This window comes from Eumetopias jubatus, unplaced genomic scaffold (genome assembly GCF_037043125.1).
Source record: "Eumetopias jubatus isolate StellerSeaLion01/CBP00866 unplaced genomic scaffold, mEumJub1_p1.0 scaffold_2, whole genome shotgun sequence".
Lineage (NCBI taxonomy): Eukaryota > Metazoa > Chordata > Mammalia > Carnivora > Otariidae > Eumetopias > Eumetopias jubatus.
This window is the reverse complement of record NW_028274808.1, coordinates 200182799-200201152: the sequence shown is the minus strand read 5'-3', so window position 1 is coordinate 200201152 and position 18354 is coordinate 200182799. Positions and strand designations below refer to the sequence as shown.

At 58.3% G+C, this 18354-nt stretch overlaps 1 protein-coding gene across 2 annotated transcripts in view; it reads left to right on the top strand.

Annotated features, from left to right (window-relative positions):
* RGS12 (regulator of G protein signaling 12) overlaps positions 1–18354 on the top strand; it is a 110372-nt gene that overhangs the window by 81199 nt on the left and 10819 nt on the right. For both annotated transcript variants that reach the window (XM_028089402.2, XM_028089416.2), the window contains exons 5-15: positions 6565–6734; positions 7231–7323; positions 8051–8194; positions 8698–8877; positions 9088–9241; positions 10991–11067; positions 13095–13289; positions 13631–13704; positions 14189–14315; positions 16280–16376; positions 17997–18076. In XM_028089402.2, coding sequence (XP_027945203.1) covers positions 6565–6734; positions 7231–7323; positions 8051–8194; positions 8698–8877; positions 9088–9241; positions 10991–11067; positions 13095–13289; positions 13631–13704; positions 14189–14315; positions 16280–16376; positions 17997–18076 — 1391 coding nt within the window. The remainder of the gene's footprint in view (positions 1–6564; positions 6735–7230; positions 7324–8050; positions 8195–8697; positions 8878–9087; positions 9242–10990; positions 11068–13094; positions 13290–13630; positions 13705–14188; positions 14316–16279; positions 16377–17996; positions 18077–18354) is intronic.

Sequence of the window (18354 nt, the reverse complement as noted above, 5' to 3'; positions counted from 1 at the left end):
ATTGGAATACGGACTGTGGTACTTTTCCCAAGTTTGGTCATTGTGCTGCGTTTGTGGAGGAGAGTGTCCTCGTTCTTCGGAAATGCACACTGAAGGACTTAGGGGCAAAGAGGGCCATCGTGTGCAGCTAAATCTCCAACAGCTTGGAACGTGCGTGTGCGCGTCTGCGTGCGCGTGTGCGTGCGCGTGTGTGCGTGTGCATGCGTGTGTGTGTCTAGAGAAGGATGGGAGGGAGGGGGAGAGACAGGATGATCTAGCAAATAGGGCAGAGTGTAGGTAGCTGTCTGGTGAATCTGGGTAGAGGGTGTGTGGGAGTTCCTTTTACTATTCTTGTCACCTTTCTGCAAGTTTGAGAGTATATGCAAATAAAAAGTTGCCCCCAGAAGACGGCACTTAGAGCCTTCAGAAAGGGGCGGTTTTAGTGCAGGTGAGGGTTTGCATGCACCTGCTGGTTCAGCCCCCTGTGCCTCCCCATCTAACTCAGCTGCCCTGAGGGCTCCGCCTTCCGGAGCCGCACCAGCCGTGGCTCCAGTGACATGGGCCTCTTCCCCTGCTCTGGCCTTGTGCACGGGGCGGGGTGGGGGGGCCTGGAGACCCTGTGGCCAGGAAGAAGCAGAGCCCGCTCCTACACACTGCTGCCGCCCCGCGAGTGGTTGTGGGGTGTCTTCGTGTGCTTCAGAAATGTGAGGCCAGAAAGGACGTTGATGGGGAAGCAGGACCAGCAGGGGCCACGCTTCATCTCTCCGTCCTCCTGGAATTGTCAGGAGCCACCGAACACCTGTGCAGGAGAACCGCAGGAGAACCGGGTCCCCGTGGGGGCTGCAGACCTCAGCCAGAGCCGGTCCCGCCCCCTGCAGGTTTTGAAAAGAAAGCTTCCATGCTTCTGCTAAAAATGCGCTGCTTTATGACCCAACTCAATACTTGTTCCTGACACCCTGCAGTTTTGGGTGAACTCTCCGTTCTCATTTTGAAAAGACAGGCCTTTGTGTTTATGGGATTTAGAAAAGTTTTCAGCTACATCAGGAAATCCAAGTTTAAAAGCCTCAGAATTGTCGTAAAAAGCTACGGGGATTTATTTTTTTCCTTTCCCACTGGCAGTTTCACAGAAAGCGCACTGCCTTGGGCTGGCAGCCTGTGGCGAAGCTCTGAAGGAGGCTTCCCCTTGGGCGCTCGTGCCTCCAGCGCGCAGCTTCTCTAGCTGAGCTCTGCCCGACTAAATAATTCAAGTTCCGTGAGCAGCAGTGGCTAAAGGTCTCACCGTGAATTATGCATGAAGCCCCTGTGATGCTCTGTGTTGAATAGACTATTGGTTTCCTCTGCGTGAGCCCGAAGGGGGAGCGTCGCCTCTATCGGCCTGGCCTGTGGACCCAGGTCGCCGGGGAGTGTGCTAACTGGCCTCCTTGGGGAGCGTGAGCTGGGAACAATGTCTCTGTGTGTGGCCCAAGCCTTTGCCTGGGGCCCTGGGGGCTGTGCCGGCTGACCCTGGTATGGATTCAGAGGGGTGGTTTGCGGTGAATGGTTGGAAGTATTTGGTTAAGTGGCATCACAGTGGCTCTTATCAGCTTTACCCAGGTAAAGTCCCTCGTGGTCTGTGCGCCTTGTCGTGCTTGTCGGGGGCTGGCTGACCTGAGCAGGCTGCAGGTATGTTTGCTCAGGGGGCTCAGGCGGCTGGGGGCAAGTAGCCCAGGATCCTGACCTCGAGTTGTGATTTCCATGTTTAAGGGGTTTGAGATGATGGTTTGGACGGGATGTTCCAGTGAGGTAATGGGCTAAAGCTTTGTGGTGCGGAATTAGCTATAAAATTGTAATCCCAGGCATTGTCGACATCATTTCTAACACGTAATGTGCATGTTTATCCAGCCAGTATAAAGGTGGTGGCTTTTCTAGTTTTCAAGCAAATCCAAAACGGACTTTAAAAACTTTCTCGCCGGGAAAGCGTTTCTTTGACTCAAGCTGGCCAATTGAAAGAGAAAAGAAGCAAAAGAAACCAAGTGCAGGGGCTGTTCTCTAGCATGATGCTCTCGCTCGGGACGGTGGGCATCCTCGGCAGAACTGCTGTTTTCTCCTTGCTCAGAGCAGGCAAGAGGCCCAGGCAGTGGGGTGGATGCACTGGCCCTTCTCGTTTCCTTCTCCCGTCTGGCCCTGGCCCTCAGGATCAGTTCTTTCTCAAATGTGCACTATTGTCTCTGCTGGAGAACAATTCCAGAGCGAGTCTGAAGGTGGAATTAGGAAATTCAGACTTCGACGGTGGGTATCAAGAGCGAGGTGCCGGCCCCTGAGTGGTACGGACACGTGGCAGGTGCTGGGATTTGAAGCCCACTTGAGCAGCACCCGCTCCCCGCCCCCCGCCCCCCGCCCAGGGCCCTGGCACCCACCACGTGCCTTCGGTCAAAGTTGCTAGGAGACCTTCTGGTTAGGAGAGCTCGGGATTGACGTGCTTTGTGCAGCCAGCAATTGTCTGTGATTTCCCCACTTTGAAGACTGTGCATGTTCCTTGAAATCCGGCTGTCGGGAGGGAAATGGCCGAGTCCGCGGCCTCAGACAGTGTGTGGCCTGCCCCGCGGGGGTCGGGGAGCAGCTCCTTCAGGGCCCTTGTCTCCCATGTTCCCCCTCTGAGCTCCACTGGCGCTGGACTTGAGGCCCAGCGGGCGTTCTGATGGTTTCAATGAGAAACAAAACAGAAGGGAACAAAAGGAGACCGTGGGAAGGAGCCTCAGCTTTTCCTCCCGCGGTGCAGGGAGCCTGGCGGCAAGATGACTCTCCCCGACTCTGCGGGGCCCGGGAGAGCCAGCCCCTGGGGCCCGTGAGCCTTCAGGATGAGTGGGTTTGCGGCCACGGGGACTCTCCCCTTCATCTCCTGCGCCTGTGTCTGCGCGGGTCGGCGTGCGTCTCGGCCTGCCTCCCGCCGGACTGTCAACACTGGGGACCCCAAGGTCTGGGGGCGGCACGGCGTGCAGGGTGGGGGGGCATCAGGAATGTCCTAACTCAATTTTAAAGTGCCTTTCTCCTGGACTTTTAAAGTGTCAGTTGTTGATCTGTGAGTCTTAAAAAAAAATTAGTATTTGCCACGTTTCATAAAAATGAGCTCAGTCAACAGATGGGTCACTTTTCACCTCCAAGTTCTGTTGTGCCGCGTCCTCCCTCATCCACTCACACGCTCGCACCGCGGCCCACAGCACCTGCCCAGGGTGGGGTGCCAGGTGCCCCTCCTCGCCGCTGCCCCGTGTGCCCTGGGAGTGAGGGTGGTAGGTGTTCCAAATCACTCTGCCGGCTGCTCATTTGGAATCCAGACGCCAGGACACCAGAAAGCGCCACCACCCTTGATGGGGTCCAGCTGCTGCGTCTGCAGTTTGCAGCCGGTCTTCCTGTGTGCCCGCCTGCCCTCACAGCCCCAACCGCCTGCACCCTCCTGTGGGCAGAGCTCGGGCTGCCCTGTCACTCAGCCAGGCCGATGGACCCGTGAAGGAGTGTCTTCTTGACCTTCCCTTACTCTTCCCTGCCCCCAGGGTCCAGTCTGTGCTCCTTGGCCCACCATTTCCCCCTAAGCCCAGACACACTGGCTCTGAGCCATGCCTCTTCTGCCCCAGGGCCTTTGCACATCTGGCCCCTCATCTTTCCCAGTTCCTCTGAGGCCAGTTACCTTCTGTTCAGTTCTCAGTTCAGCCTTTATTGTCTCAAGGAAAAAAGGGCTGGAGGAAGAATGCTTTGGGGCTCATACTTAACAGTGTGTTTTGAAAATTATCTCAAGCCCCCACTCAGTGAGCGGCCACACCGTTCTTCCGGTTGTCTTTGGTTTCCGGATCTTCTTCTTAGTGATGTATAGCTGCTCCTAAATACAAAGAAAGTGAGTCCTCCGTCTGTGTGATGGATTGTATTTCCCCATGCTTTGTCTTTTTTGCTTATGGTGTTTTTAAACTTTTATTTCATTTTTTATTTTTCACCGAGGTACAGTTGACAGGTGACGTTATGTGGGCCGCAGGTGTACGACACGGTGGCTCGGTGTCGCGTATTCACCACACACACACACACACACACACACGTGCACGTGCGGTTTTCTTCTTGGGAACTTTCCCGACCTGCTCTCTTCCCCGGCTCGCCCTGCCACACTGTGCTGTGCTCACCACGTCCCAGGGCTTGTTTGTCTTGTGACCGGAAGCACGTACCTTTGACCCCCGCACCCCTCCCCGCCTGCCCCGCCAGCCCTGCCCTCCCAGTTCGGTGTCGTCTGTTTATCTGTCTCGTCCCTCACGGCTCTGGGCTTGCGTCTTCCCTTCCAGAGTTTCTCTAATCTGATGCTCTTACATTGAAACCCTCAGTCCGGGTGAGATTTATTTCAGCGTGCCCCAGGGGACCCGACTTGATCATCTCTCAGGTGGTTTTCCAGTTGTCCCCACACCAAGTGGCCTTCTGTCCCAGCCACGTGTCCATGCTGCCCCCCTGCCCAGTGGGGACATGGCTGTGGTGTGGCGCCAGGTGGGGTTGGCCCTGCCTCCTGGCTCTGGTTTGGTTTGTTTTCCCAGCATTTCACGTTTAGTTTTCCACGTGAACTTTTACACCCCGCTCATCTGGTTCTAATAAAACATCTATTGGGAAATCTGTTGGGATTACATGTTCATTTAGGGAGAATTAACATCTGTGGGGCTCTGCCCCTCATTGCCACGGTTACTGGACACAAATCAGAGAGAGCGAGGGTGTGTGTGAGTGTGAAGCGGATCGCTCTTGCTCGGCGGCTTCTGCACGTGGGGATCGTGTAGCAAGGAGATTCTAGGTGGTCCGTCCACGTGATGGTGGAGTTGCTGGGTTCTCAGAGGGCCGTGCTCACGCCCCTCACGCCCCTCGCGGCTGGTCGTGCTGTGCTCAGTGTTTAGCAGCGGGGGGGTCTGTGCCATGTGGTGAGCTTGGCGTCTTGCCAACGAGCTCTGGGCTGGGGCCTTCCCCTGCAGTCCTCGGTGAGTAGTGGTGGCAGATTCTACCACAAGGCTTTCATCTCAGAAGTGACATGTACCGCATGGTGGATTCTACTGAGATACAAAGAAAATTAAAATTGTCCTTCTCTCATCTTGTTTCATCTTCTGAATCTTATTTAAACTTTCTTCTATAGCAGTATAATATTAGATTACTTTTTGACTTTCTATTTTTCTTTTCTTTTCCAATCTAAATGCTTTTTCAGCTTTGAATGATTCCTGCCCAAGTAGCTTCTAGTTACCACATGGGTTCCCTTTGACCAAAACCTGGGTTCTGCTTTCTTGGCCCTCTGTTCTCTGGGTTAGCAGGGCTGTGCCGTGGCCTGGTTGGGGGCATGGTGGCCACAGGCCAGGCCTCTGTCCACTGCTCTCTCTGCACAACCATGGGTGGGCGTCAGCCTAAAGGGTAGCAGGGCCTCACGCTGCCTCGCTGGTCCTCATTTCTGCCACTGCTGGCCCCTCCTCACTAAGAAGATGCATTTCCAGTTGGCCTAGAGCTCAAGCTGACCAACTAGTCCCCTGGGCTCCTTCCCACCACCAGCCCTGATGGCCGCCTGTGTGCGGCGGCGGACAGGAGCCCAGGAGGTAGCAAACGAGCCCTGTTTCATTAGTTAGCTTTGCTCCTCCAAGCCTCACACCCACATGGGTTAGGGATTTTTCTGTCCTGTGTCCTCTGTGGCCGGTGGGCCGTGGCTCAGTCCTCAGTCTCCTTGGTGTTAGGGCCCGCAGAGGGAACAGCCCTGTGGGACGCGCTGTTCGTATAGAACGAGACGCGTCCACGGCAGAATGTTTGTCCGGTCCTGCTCCCGGCCGGCCTGGGTCCTTCCCTTGGGTTTCACCGACCAGGCCTGCCCATGTGGGGACCAGGAGCCCTAGCATGCTGCTCACACGAAGTGGGAGACGGTGACACGGGGCTCCCCGAGCACCTCCCCTTCCCTTTGTGAAGGGAGTGGATTATTTGGGAGCTCGCCTAAAAGACAAAGAAACTCATGCTATTTGGGGCTATTTTGTAGATGCTTGGGAGCCAGCCTTCTGTGGCATGTGTCATGTTTTCTGCTCTGGGGTGGCCTCTAATGAGTTGTCACAACACGTGTGGTTAAATAGGACATTTGGACGTTATGCCACAACAGGGCACACGTGTGACTGCGTGCTTTCACATGGCAGACGTTCCCTCCAGACGCAGAGCGCCGCCCCAGGTCCTGGACACCCCGTCTGTGCCCCTTTCCCTCTGCTCACCCCACGGGGACCCGGTGCCTCCCGAGCCTCACGCGTGGGATCACCTGGGAGCCCCGTTGTGTGCGCAGCGTGCGCTCAGCCACGGACTTGGGGCGTGTGGTTGCGGTCGCTGCTCTCCCTGCTCCGTGTGCGTGCGTGTGTGGCTGTGTGAGGACTGGGGTTGGTTGTGTTCCACGCCACGTTCCCTGTCCCTAGAACAGCGCCGGGCGTGTTGCAGGCGCTCGGTGCGGACCGTTGGCTGAGTGCATGTTTTAGGGAAGGCACGTCGGGGAGAGCCCCCGCCACCCCCCAAGAAGGCTGGCCAGGCCCTGCTGGGCAGGTGAGGAGGACACCCGTGCAGGTGAGGTGTGTGCTGGTCCCGCAGAGCTGACTGGCGCTGACCTGAAGGACTGCGTGAGCCACCACAGTCTGAGCAGCAATGCCAGCCTCCCGAGCGTGCAGAGCTGCCGGCGCCTGCGAGAGAGGAGAGCCGCCAGCTGGGCCGTGTCGTTTGAGCGCCTCCTGCAGGACCCTCTCGGGGTTCGGTACTTCTCTGTGAGTAAGGGGGCGTGGCGGGGCCGGGGGTGGGGGCGTGTGCACCCTCTGCGGGGGCTCCTCAAGCAGGACCCCGGGGCTCCGACCCCGAGGACGGAGGTGGCGCTGTCACCGTGGCGCCCTCCCGAGGGGGTCCCCCCTGCCCACCTGCTTGGCACACTCGAGGCCAAGGGGCTTGGGGGGCGTCTGCCTGGCCTGGCCTTGGCTCTGCGTCAGGGGTCTCCCCGCAGCAAGGGGCACGGGAGCTTCTGGTAAACGCTGGGAGGCCGGCTACATGTGGCGCGTCCGGCTAGGGGGAAGGGGCGCCATGCCCTTGGGAGCCCACAGCGGTCCTTAAAGTGCATGCGGCTTTGCAGTCTGTCGTGTGTGGCCCCAGGTGAGTTAGGGAGACGGGCTTATAAGCCCCTGGCATCCACGAGGGTGAACACAGGGAAGAAGTGGGAATGCAGCAGCAGCCTGGTCATGTGTAAGCATTCATTGATGGTGTTTTTGTTAGGATTTCCTAAGGAAGGAATTCAGTGAAGAGAACATTTTATTCTGGCAGGCCTGTGAATACTTTAACCATGTACCTGCACACGATAAAAAAGAGGTAAGTGTGTTCATGCCTGGAACGTGGGATGGTCTCACTACGGGCTAGCGTCTAGTGCAGCTTGAGGTCGACATAAAAATGTCCTCATATGATTTCTAAACGCTTCTTTTTCAGGATAAGTTTCTGAATATATGTGGTATTTAATGTTGCCTGAACATGGTGTGTATAAACGCCCTTGGCGTTTATCAGCACATGTGCTGCCACTCAGTGTGTTGAGAGGGGGACTGAGATCCCCAGACAGAAGAGCCCCTCACAATGTCCATTTGTACGGCCTCACTGCACGCGCCACACGCGCCGGCCGCTAAGACCCCCGCTGCCGGTCCCGGTCCATGCTGCAGCTCACTCGAGGCCATCTGTGGTCCTCCAGCCGCCACACATGAGGCCTATTATCTGCTTGCCACGCTCGGTGCTGCACGGACTGAGCTCCCCCTTTGCTGGGGCTGAGTGCGTGAGGCGCTGAACACGGGACGGCGCCCCCTGGACGCAGCACCTGAGTCTCGAACAGTTTCATAGCCCACTGAGAAAATCCAGGGAGGAGCCTATTTGGTGAAAACTTTTGTACTGGCTTGGACTTTTATTTATTCAATCAAGAAATATTTATTGGGCCCTAAGAAAACGCATCTCCAGTGCCTGGCCCCGTGTCTGGCTTTGGAATACGGAGTGACACCAGCAGCACCCGTGCACGGGGGGGGGGGGGCTGTGCCCCGCTCACACACGTGTCCTTCAGCTTTCCTACAGGGCCCGCGAGATCTTCAGCAAGTTCCTGTGCAGCAAAGCCACCACTCCCGTCAACATCGACAGCCAGGCCCAGCTGGCTGATGACATTCTCAGTGCTCCGCACCCCGACATGTTCAAGGAGCAGCAGCTCCAGGTGACTGTGCCTCAGTTTCCCACAGGGACTCCTCGCCAGGGTTCTCTCCTTGTGGGAGAGCGTGCTCGCGAGCCAGCCACCAGACAGAGAGGAGGGGTGCCGACGGGTGTGGTGTGGCCAGAAGGAGCCCCGTGTCACCCACCCGGCTCTCGGGGAGCAGGCTGCAGTGTCCTCTCCTTTGTGTGATGTCACAGATGCGTGGATGTCACATGCACGTAGGTGCGGAGTTGTTCAATTCTAGGACGTCACTGTGATTAAAAGGGTATGTGGGACCTAATATGTTTTAGAGCCCAGGTCCCACTGGCCCCCTCGGAGATGACTTCTGTTGCTAAATCACACGAATAATGTGAGGAAATGGAGGGAAGTATTTCCAAGGCGGTTCTCGCTTCCTTCAAATCTCTGGTTACTCTGGGTCTCGTTCTTACTTAACAAAATAGAGCTTCTCCGGGACTGCACGTTCCTAGCTGCTTCCGGAGCTAAACCGTGTGGCATGTGCTCTGTAGATCTTCAACCTGATGAAGTTCGACAGCTACACCCGCTTTCTCAAGTCCCAGCTGTACCAGGAGTGCATCCTGGCCGAGGTGGAAGGCCGCTCGCTCCCCGATGCGCTGCAGGCCCCCAGCAGCCCAGCCTCCAAGCACAGCGTCAGCTCGGAGCACTCCAGTGTGTCCACGCCAAAAAAGGTACCTGCGCTCCGGCCGCATCGTCTCAGGGAGGGGAGCCGCCCCGTGAGGAGGGAGAGCAGAGGCTGCTGGGGTGCAGCGCTCCCCCCCCAGGACAACACAGCCTCCCCGGGACGCCCTGGGCCTGTGGCCGGGGGTGGGGGTTCCGCCGCCCTCGCGCTTTGGGTAGCGTTGAAATCATGTTATGTTAACGTCTCCATTGGACGGCAGCTGAGCGGGAAATCGAAATCAGGAAGGTCCCTGAATGAGGAGCTGGGGGATGAGGAGAGCGAGAAGAAGAGGAAAGGAGCCTTCTTCTCTTGGTCAAGGACCAGGAGCACCGGGCGGTCCCAGAGGAAGAAGGAGCACGGTGACCCCACAAACGGTTCGTGGGGTGCAGATGGGTGGCCGGGAGGTGGCCCGTTTGGGCGCAGGCGGGGTGGTGGGGCCGGGCCGGGAGGGCGCATCTCGGGTGCGGGCAGCGCGGTGCTGTGTCCCGGGCGTGGCCCTTTGGGGCGGGCCAGCCAGAGTGCGCCAGGGCAGCTTGAGTGCCTTTTGAGAAGGGGGGTGAGGGTGCATGCCAACCACTCCCCTCCAGGTCAGGGCGCCCTGCGGGGGTGGGCCTCGCGTCCCGCCCTCTCCTGGCCTCTTGTAGGAAACTGGGAGGAGAGGGGCGCCTGGGGGGCTCAGTCGTTGAGCGTCTGCCTTCGGCTTGGGTCGTGATCTCAGGGTCCTGGGATCGGGCCCCACATCGGGCTCCCTGCTCCGCGGGAAGCCTGCTTCTCCCTATCCCACTCCCCCTGCTTGTGCTCCCTCTCTCGCTGTGTGTCTCTCTCTGTCAAGTAAATAAATAAAATCTTAAAAAAAAAAAAAAAAAAGAAAAGAAACTGGGAGGAGAAGAAAAATCCAAGTGTCCTACCTGTGTACCCGGACTGCCTCTCGGTTTCCCCGGTACGCTTTCTTCCAGGTGTGCGTAGGGCTACACAAGCCTTTGTAATTTCTTATTATTGTAAATCTGAAAGGTCACCTGTTCTAGATATTTTCTTCCTTGGTTTCTTTCTTGTGCGTAGCTCAGAAGATGGTGTGGGAGGGACAGGCTCATCCTGGGAGGTGGGTCCTAGGGAATGAGAGCACTTTCTGGATAAGGCAGAGAGAAACAGCTGCTGACACCAGGCATGAAAAAGCATGAGGTGGAAAGGCCTCGGAAGGATTTTCTCCTTGAGGGATTCTCAAGAAAGGGATTGTTTTCCAGGAAATAACCCACAGACTCCAGGCCTGTGGTCCCCAAGTTTGGGGCTTTATGGAGAGGGCACAGACAGGGAGCACCTGCGGGTGAGAGGCAGTGGCCACTCCTGGGACAGGGCTGATGCTGTGTGAGGCGGTCTGCATAGCATTCACCTTATCCCCTCCTCAGAGCAGCCCGCCAACTCTGTCTTCTTGTACCCGTTTTACAGATGGCCGTGCTCCTGGGTCGTGATGTGGGTGGTTAATGCAAGTGTTCTTTCTAAAGGCCGGGCAGACAGGCTTGCAGAATTCAACCAGTGAGAGACCGCTGTGGGGGTGGGACGAGTTGTTAGATGGGGGCAGGGACCCCTGAGCACCTGGGAGACAGGACAGTGGGCCAGTGGCTCAGAAGGTCAGTGGGACCCGGGGCTGCTGTCTCCTTACTCCCGGGCCTGCAGCTGCCGGCTGTGGCTCAGCGGCATGACTGGGGAGCAGGTCCCGTGTTCTCAAAGGACCTCTCTGGGTCAGTTTTCATGCTCTTTAGCCAAAGATAGCAGTGAGTTCAGGTGGCGGTGGTGAAGGGCATGGTTGTCGGCTCACCTGAGGACTTTGTAGGAAGATGCGAGTTGAGCCGTGGGCAGAGGTGCGGTAACCAGCTGGGATGTTTTCATCTGGGCCCAGAAGCCGGTCCAGAGTCCGGCTATGGCCAAGGGCAGAGCAGAGCGCGCCATCTAGCTATGCCCAGGGGGTGCGCCTGACTGTCCGCTAGGGGAGGCCGTGCCTAGGAAAGGCTTCTCCACGTCCTTTGTCTGCTCAGCCTGAAGGGTGGGTTTGGGAGACGCGACAGTAAGTGGGGAAAAGTAGAGCTGGTGCTGTTTGGTTTTCTGAGTCACTGTGTTTCCCCATCAAGAGCCCCTGCACGCCAATGGAGGCCTGGGCCGCCGTGAGTCACAGGGCTCCGTGTCCTCCACGGGGAGCTTGGACCTGGTAAGTCACCACCTCCCCATCCCCATCAGTCATGCAGAGCCCACGCTCACAAAGCCCCACAAATGCGTGCGTTGGATGCAGGGAGCGGGGCTTGGGCCGGGGCCCTTGCCAGCCTAGCGCTCCTGGCCGCGTGGGCACCCGTTTGGCAGATGGGGGAGGACTGCTCCTTGAGTACTAAAGATATTTCTGGATTTACTCTGGATGTCTTTTTGCTCTCATTCATTTGCCATGTTTTGAACTCCCACTAAGAGCAAACAGAAGGCTCTGAAGCCAGGTGCTCTGCGTTTGTCTCACAGTTGGAATATCCTACTAACGCAAACCTTCCTGTGTTTTGTGCTTCTGCCAGTGGGGGCCTGGCTGCGGCGGGGGGCTCCACCTCCCCTCACACCCTACCCGCGTGGCCCCAGTCTCCAGTTAGGGGCCTGCTGGCTGTTGTCTGTGGTCTGATACCAGGTTTGGAAACCCTAATTGTTGCCAACATCCTAGTCACTTGTCATTGTCAAGCGACAATGTAGCATATTATTCCTTCTTCAGTTACACTGTGTATCAGTTAAAGCTGGAGGGGTTTAACCACGCGTCAGTTCGGCGTGGCTGCCCGCCAAACCACCCCAAAACTCTGGCTTAAAACAAAGACCCTTTATTCCTGCATCTGCATCCGTGGGAAGGGAATAGTTGGGCCTGTTTTATCCTCAGCCTACCACCTACAAACTATGTTTTCCGGAATGCAGTTGGGGTGGCAGAGACTTCCAGACTGTCAGGAGGAGATAGTGGTGGGGTAGGTCACACATGGGAAGGACGTGTGCGGGGGGGCCGTCTGCAGCCAGGGGATGCTGTTGTAACTCAGAGACCACAGGAGACATCGTGGAGAGACCCAGAGGTCTGCTGCACACACGGGGCCCCGGATGGCCTCTTGGTCCACCCCCTGCCCATCAGGAGCCCCCACATCTGAGTGTGGGTCCTGGTGCTGGGACAGAGCACTAAATAGCAATTTCCTGCGCTCCTGGCTTAGTCGATGAATAATGCAGACGCTTCTCCCTGCCCACCTTCCCCCCGCCTCTCCCTGCCCACCTTCCCCCACCCTGCGGGTGCGTCTCACTGCTGAGCACTTGGTGAACCTGGGCCGTGTCCTCACCCAGGCAGAGGTGTTGAGCCTCCTCTGGGTGGAAAGGGCACCCGAGGCCTCAGCCTAGCGCTGGCGCTGGCAGAGCGGGCCCTCTGCCAGCAGCTAAAGCAGGATCGCGGCCCCTGACCTCCCCACACTTACCATGCTGAGCACTGAGTAATGTAGGGATGGTCAATAACAAACCAATCCCACCCCTCACTGTTTTCTCCTGACCTGATGGCTGGTGTCTACGTGGGGCGGGGGGGGGGGGTTCCTTATCCCCTCGGGTGCATGTTCCTGCCTCTGAGCCCTTGTCTGAGCTGCCCTAGCCCCTCCCTCAGGCCAGTGTGCTGCCCACAGTCTGTGCCTGTCAGAGAGGCCTCCAGTCCTGGGAGCTCTGGCAGGAGGGGCTGCAAAGGCCAGGAGAAGCAGCAGAGGGGCCTCCCCGCCTGGGTTGGGCCCCAGGCCCTCTGTGGGCGATCCAGCCTGCCTGGTGGGTCCCCAGTGCCGCAGACTGAGAGGCAGGAGGAGTGGGTTCCACAGAATGACTCCATCTGCTTCCAGCTCAGGGAGGCCAAGACGAGAGCCCTGAAAACAACACGGCAGGGCCCATCCTATTCTGAGCACGAAAGCTCCTTAAATATGGCCCTTGGAAATGGTTCCACAAGAGATTGGAAGATAAGGCTGGAGGTGCAGACAGACTTTCTCTCTTCTCTCCTGGGTTACTGTAGAAGCCCCAACAACTTTGTCGGCTTCTCGTGCCCAGCCCCCGTGTAGATCTGTCGCGGAGTTTCTGCGAGTACGGAGCTGCGTGTGGCTCAGGGAGATGCACCGTACAGCCTCCCGAGGCCCACGCGAGCCCGCCAGAGCCCTTCCCCCAGCACCCTGCGCACCTGCCTGTAACACTTGTCTCCCGGCTCCCCAGCCGGAGGCCTGCAGGACCTCGGTGCCAGAGCGGGACAAGGCTGCCAAGCCCTGCTGCATCCAGCTCCCTGATGGGACGTCTTGCGTGGTGGTTGTCAAGCCAGGGCTGTCCATCAAAGAGGTCCTGGCTGGACTCTGCGAACGACATGGCATCAACGGGGCTGCCGTCGACCTTTTCCTGGTGGGCGGGGACAAGGTATGGGGCTGCGTGGACCCTTGGGGCCCTGCCCATGGGCAGGGGTGGGGGGAAGGGCGGGTCTGTTGGTCTGGTCGGCTAAACCTGCCCAGTCGCCGTAGGCTGGGGCTGGTTGAGGCCCTCAGGCTGATGGCTCTGCCACTGGAGCCTGGCCCCCCTGCCAGGAGCCCTCAGCATGCAAATGTTTGCTTCTCTGCAGCTCAGCCTCCTCTGGGCAGCTGGTTTTGAAGCCGCAATTTGCTCCACCCAGCTGTGCATCCCAGGGCGGTCGGGGGGCGTGTCAGGGGCACGGGCTCACCCCCACTCTGACGTTGGTCTCTGTTCTCTCCTGCATTGCAAAGCCTCTGGTGCTGCATCAAGACAGTAGCATCTTGGAGTCTCGGGACCTGCGGCTAGAGAAGCGTACTTTGTTTCGGTACGAAAAACGCCCCTGTGGTTTCCTGAGGTCTCCGGGCCACGTGGCTGTCTCTGGCGGTGTCCCTGCGAGCCCTGCATGCTGGGCTGGGAAAGGAAGGCTGGCGCCCCCTTCATGAGCAGGGTGGGGGGTGGCAGCGGCTGCACGCAGCCCCCAGGGACCCACGGAGCCAAGGGGTCACTCTCCGTCCTGTGTCGCAGCTGCCATAGGGCTGCACCCAGGGGTGCGCAGGCGGGACAGCAGAGTGCTGGCCATCGGCTGGGGTGGGGGGCACTCTTTGCCGGCTGTGACAGCCCACTGGAAACCTTCGAGAAGCTCCCCCCGTCCCCCCATGGCTTCCCTCTCATGCTGAAAGTGCTCCACAGCCGTAACCTGGCGCTGACCTGGTGACCCCATGGTGCCGCCGCATTGTGGTGCCCTCAAGGAGGAATAGCTAAGTATGTATCCGCAGCAACTCTGTTCACGTGTCTCCTCCTCCAACCAGGCTGGATCTGGTTCCAATTAACCGGTCCGTGGGACTCAAGGCCAAGCCCACCAAGCCCGTCACAGAAGTGCTGCGGCCCGTGGTGGCCAAATATGGCCTGCACCTGAATGAGCTGGTGGCCAGGCTGGTGAGTGACGTGGGGGCCCCACGGCTGTGCTCCCTGTGCGGACAGTCCAGCTCACGGGCTGCTGGCCCCTGAGGCTCCGTGGATGGGGGCGTGTAGAAGCAGAGGCCACGAAGCCCTGGTGGGCGGGCGTCCCCGTGAGTGGAAATCCTCGTTGTTTATTGACACCTGATCATTCCCAGCGGGCTCTGGGTGATCGTGGAGATGTGGCTTTGGTCCAGGGAAACCAAAAGGGGAAACACACCACTAAAAACCCCTGGAATACTGCTGCCATTTGCAGACGTGCTTGGCTGGCTGCATGCCAAGGGTACTGATATGTCCTGCATGTGAGCGGCTGCTAGACTTCTGCTGGCGGCCTCTGGGGAAGGGGGGGGGGGCGCTCTCCCTGACACCTCCCAAGTCCCGTCTGCACCGCTAGATTCGAAACTCTGTCATTTCCAAGCAGGATCCCTGGGGTAGGTGAGTGAGTGAGAGCGGACCACACTTTGGGGCAAAGACACCAGCTTGAGCCGGAGCGGAGTCCCCTGTCCCTGTGAGCAGAGGGTGTTTGTGGGAGATGTCCTGGGGCAGGGAGCCCGCGTACCTGAGACCTGGTCTCTGCTGAAAGCACCATGTGTTCCAAGCACACTATCCCCCTTTGCTGTGAAATCTGGTGATCAATGACACAGTGTTCGCTTTGTGTTCCTTCTTCAGAAAAATAAACTTTATCAGAGCTATGATTTCAAGTACTTTTAGGATTTTTTTTTTTTTTTTGAGAGAATACATGTGAGTGGGGAGGGAGGGGTGAGGGAGAGGGAGAGAGAGATTCTCCAGCAGACTCCCTGTTGAGCAGGGAGCCCCATGCAGGGCCCGATCCCATGACTTGAGATCGCAACCTGAGCCGAAATTAAGAGTCGGACGCTTCGATTAAGCCGCACAGGTGCCCAAAAAGTATTTTTAGGATTTTAATTTTTCTCTGACTTGGGCCCCCATTGTTAAGGAGCCTTGAAATGAGTGAGGGGACCATGTTAAGTTGTTGACAGACATCCTGAGGGTAGCCTGAAGCCCCTTCCCCGGCTGCTGGTCGGAGAGGGACGTGGCCTGGGCGCCCTGCTGCTTACTCTGTTGAGATTCTGAGCTAGCACTTCACCCCTCTGGGCCTCAGTCTCCCTATCTGTAAACTGGGGTCAGTCTTGGGAGCATGCCCCTGGGCTTGGTCCTGGGTGAGCTGTGTTCGGGCTGCTGAGACCCTGACTGGGAAGAGCAGGTCCACTGCCGTGGGGCTCTAGCCACGGAGAATTCTTGTGGAGTGGGTTGTGACAGATGCGGCCTCTTCAGTGAATGGCGCCCACCTAGGGCAGGAAGGTGGAGAGCAGGGCAGCCCTGTGAGCTGGCGCTCCGTTTCCTCATGGCCGGTGCCAGGAGCTGGCCGTCGCTCTCCGACGTGGCATCTGGTCACTTTTATGGTTCTCCCGACTGATGGAACTCGGGGAGCCGACCTACGAGTTCAGGGTCCTTTGTCTGGTCGGCGGGGGAGGCGTTCTGCGTTCACCCCTCACCCTCCAGCCGCGTCTGAGGGGCGGGGGGCGGGTTTTTGCACGCGCCTCACCCAGGATAGGAGCAGTGCACAGACTCATGCCAACTTGATGCGATATTTAAAGCATCGGCTCTGTGGACTGAGATGTCTGCAGCATTCACAAACATTCCTTCCCCTGGGTCTCAGATCCCCGCGGGCCGGCCAGGGCTCAGAAGCCATGTTCTCTGTGGCAGGAGTGTGTGGCCAGCCCTGGCGTCGTCCCATGCATGTTGGCTGGGCACCTGTGGGGTGCCCTCTGAGGCAGCCCTTCAAGGGGCTAGGACCTGGGGTCACCTGGTGTGTGACTCCATCATACCTGGAATGGGCTTCCTGTCAGCAGCTGGACCACACACAGCCGTGCCGGACAGTTCCGACCTGGGTGAGTGACTTGATGCACCATCTCTGCCTCTAGAGTGGAGAGAAGGAGCCCCTGGACCTTGGCGCCCCCATATCAAGTCTGGATGGGCAGCGGGTCATCTTGGAGGAGAAAGAGCCCTCCAGAGGGAAAGGTAAGCCAGGCCCCGAGGCTTCCCCTGGTCCCCCTGACCTGCTGGTGTCCCCTTGACCTGCTGGTGTCCCCTTCTCTCTGCCTCCTGAAAGCCCCCAGCCCTGCTACCCCAGTGGTCTCATTTAGGGTCTTACAGGGCCAGGCAACCCCCCTGCATGACAGAACTCAGCCCTAGCTGGGCATCTGAGAGGTCCAGCCCGGTCCAGGCCTGTCTGTGGGCCAGAGGCAGTGGGACCAGGAGCATGAGGGCCTCGCTCGGGGATCTGCCTGCCTGCTGACAAGTGGGGGGGGTGTCCTCTCAGCTGTAAGAAGGGGCGACAGGCCTCCTCGACACCCCCTCCCCATAGGATTGCGCCGAGGTTCCAGCGCTCCCTGTGTCCAGGGCTTTGGCCAGAGAGTGCTCCCTCCTGGGAGGCCTCACGGTGGTCTGCACAAGGGACATAGGCCCAGCAGTAGATAGGCCGTGGACTGGTGCCGTCAGCGACCCCACTTGTTGCTTGTGTGCGGGGAACCGGGAGGTTTACACAGCCCTTTCCCTCATGCTGCCTCTGCCGTGACAGGCCTGCCCTGGGGACACTGGGGTACCCACAGCCGGTGCCCGACCTCGGGGCCAGCAGCCAGTCCCCCACACTTCACTCCCGATGCTCCTCCTCAGAACACCCAGCCCCCTTCTAGGCGGAGGGCAGTAGGAAGCGTGTCTCCTGGAGAGGGCTTTCTGGAACCTCCTACCCAGTACCCAAGCAAGGAGATAACTCTGCAAGGAGCTCCTCGGTGCCGCTTTGGACGGCTTCTTCCCTTTCCTGGGCTTCCACCCAGCGAGGCTGACTCTGCTCCACAGTGTAGCTGGGCTCACTTATCTCTGCCCCCTTGGAGGCCCTCCATGCTCCAGTTCCTGCTCCTCTCCCGCCTTGTTGCCGAGGAGACATCCTCCCGGGCCCACCCTCGGTTCCAGAGAACGCTGTGCTCTCAGTCTGGGGCCTGGTACCTGGCCACAGTGAAGTGAGTGGCCTGAGCAGGGTGTGGGCCTCCCTCAGGGTCTGGGAAGGTCAGACCTTCTGGCCTGTTTGTGCCCAGGGGAGTGTGACGAGGGTGCTGCCGGCAGGAGCCACTGCAGGCTTGTAAAGCTGGGGACAGGCAGGAGCACGGTTAGTCCTCTAGTTGATTCCGGGCCAGAGGAGTGGTCTTTGTCCCTCTGGTGCTGGCAGAAGCCAGCCTGCCATCGCGACGTGGGGCAACAGCCGTATTTGAAAACATGTCATAAGTGTGAGACTCTTCGGCTTTCTAAAGAATATTTGTACAAGACAGGACCTGAAATGAGCTTTTCATCCGCCACACCTCCACAAGTCCCCGCACCTGCAGGGAGGACCCGCCGTGCCTCCTGCACACGTCTTCACATGATGAGCATTTCCTGCCCCCGAAATGGCGGGTGGGAGAGGGTGGTCTTTGTCCCTTCGTCCTGCACCAGGGGTTTGGCCCATATGTGCGTCTTTAATACAGGATGTCTCGTACCTTGGGCTTCTCTACAGCTTTCTCTCAAAAACAATAGAAATATGATTATATTTGAATGTTCAGGTGGATTTGCAATTCACTGTAATTATAAACCGTGTTTCATTATGTTTAGTATCCACAGAGAAACAGAAAAGTGCACCAGCCAAACAGAATGTAGCTGTAAATTCCAGTTCCAGAAATCACTCGGCTACGGTAATTGCTCTCTGCCCTTGTCCGCACGGGCCCTTCGCTGCTGGCTGGCACAGCTCGGGCCGGGCCCCTCCCGCTCCTCCGTGCGCCTCCTCTTGTGCCCAGGGGCTGTGCGCTCGGGGCCGGCCCCGCACCCTGCTCCCCGTCTGCTGCCTGGCTCCCCCTGACCGTGGGCTGGCTCTTCCCCTGCGTTGGGGGGGGTGGTGCCTCACGCTCATGCTCTTGTTCTTGTGACCTTTATCGCTGTGATTGGTTTTTCCGCAAGGCATGTAAAGTCTGTA